At 44.1% G+C, this 1,157-nt stretch overlaps 1 protein-coding gene across 1 annotated transcript; it reads left to right on the top strand.

The window, feature by feature from the left end:
- The first annotated feature begins 115 nt into the window (after nt 1–115).
- LOC101644288 (40S ribosomal protein S12-like) lies at nt 116–531 on the top strand. Its single transcript, XM_045294686.1, has one exon. It carries the CDS (start codon nt 143–145, stop codon nt 506–508), a length of 366 nt encoding a protein of 121 aa, XP_045150621.1. The 5' UTR covers nt 116–142; the 3' UTR covers nt 509–531.
- The last annotated feature ends 626 nt before the right edge of the window (nt 532–1,157 follow it).

Raw genomic sequence — 1,157 nt, 5'->3', positions numbered from 1 at the left:
AAAAAAGGATATTAAAAAAGTCTCTGGCTCTTTCCCTGTCCCCGCCGAGCTGTGCAGAGGCGGAGGCTCTGGTGTGTTCAAGATTCGGTCCCACCTGTAACCTACCGCCTTGGCCGAGGAAGGCATTGCTGCTGGAGGTGTAATGGACGTTAACAGTGCTTTACAAGAGGTTCTGAAGACCGCCCTCATCCACGATGGCCTAGCGCGTGGAATTCGCAAAGCTGCCAAAGCCTTAGACAAGCGCCAAGCTCATCTTTGTGTGCTTGCATCCAACTGTGATGAGCCTATGGATGTCAAGTTAGTGGAGGCCCTGTGTGCTGAACACCAAACCAACCTCAGTAAGGTTGATGACAACAAGAAACTAGGAGAGTGGGTAGGCCTCTGCAAAACTGATAGAGAAGGAAAACCCCGGAAAGTGGTTGGTTGCAGTTGTGTGGTTGTTAAGGACTATGGCAAAGAATCTCAAGCCAAGGATGCTATTGAAGAATACTTTAAATGCAAAAAATGAGCAAATAAATCTTTGCTAATTGTTAAAAAAAAAGTCTCTGAAGTCATTAGACTCTGAATACTTAGGTGTATCATACATTTGCCACTTGTTATAATCCTTGATTGTTATAATCTGCCCTAGTCATGCAGGTTATTCTTGCCTTAGTGAATAAATGAAAAAAAGTTTTAATATGGCAAAATTACTGGTGCATCTTCCTCAGCTAAAGGCCAGCTTTCTAACTGGGCGATCAAACTATCTACAGGATTGAATCTAGAATTTAGGCGCTCTCCTTGACCTAACCACTAATCAGCCTCCCCTTTGATGGGTGACTCATGTGCAAGTGTAATTTGATTATCCGCTTATGTGCTACTTGTTATATCTTTTAATCTAAAATTATGATAACTATTTGTCTAGTAACATTTTGCCTTTCAGGGTGGTAGATCCTTAGATTAAGAATGGTTCTGGTCTGAGGGGTCGGCCCCAATCCCAACTACATGGACAGATCCTCTCCTCCCCCCCCAGAAGAATTCACTTCAGAGGACAGTACTGAAGCTACAGCTCAGGGAGAGGGACATGTCTGATCAGAGCACACAGGAGCAAATGAAAGGGGAGGAAGAGAGAATGAAGTACATCCTGGTCCACCAAGCCCTGAGGATGATATTCTTGCTTA

This window comes from Echinops telfairi, unplaced genomic scaffold, assembly GCF_000313985.2.
Source record: "Echinops telfairi isolate 266 unplaced genomic scaffold, ASM31398v2 ScPeMD7_3533;HRSCAF=4204_0, whole genome shotgun sequence".
In the NCBI taxonomy this organism is placed as follows: Eukaryota; Metazoa; Chordata; class Mammalia; order Afrosoricida; family Tenrecidae; genus Echinops; species Echinops telfairi.
Note: the sequence above shows the minus strand (reverse complement) of the source record. Positions and strands in the feature narration are given on the sequence as shown.

Coding starts and splice junctions, on each gene's coding strand:
- LOC101644288 (XM_045294686.1), top strand. CDS start 143: ATGGACGTTAACAGTGCTTTACAAGAGGTTCTGAAGACCGCCCTCATC.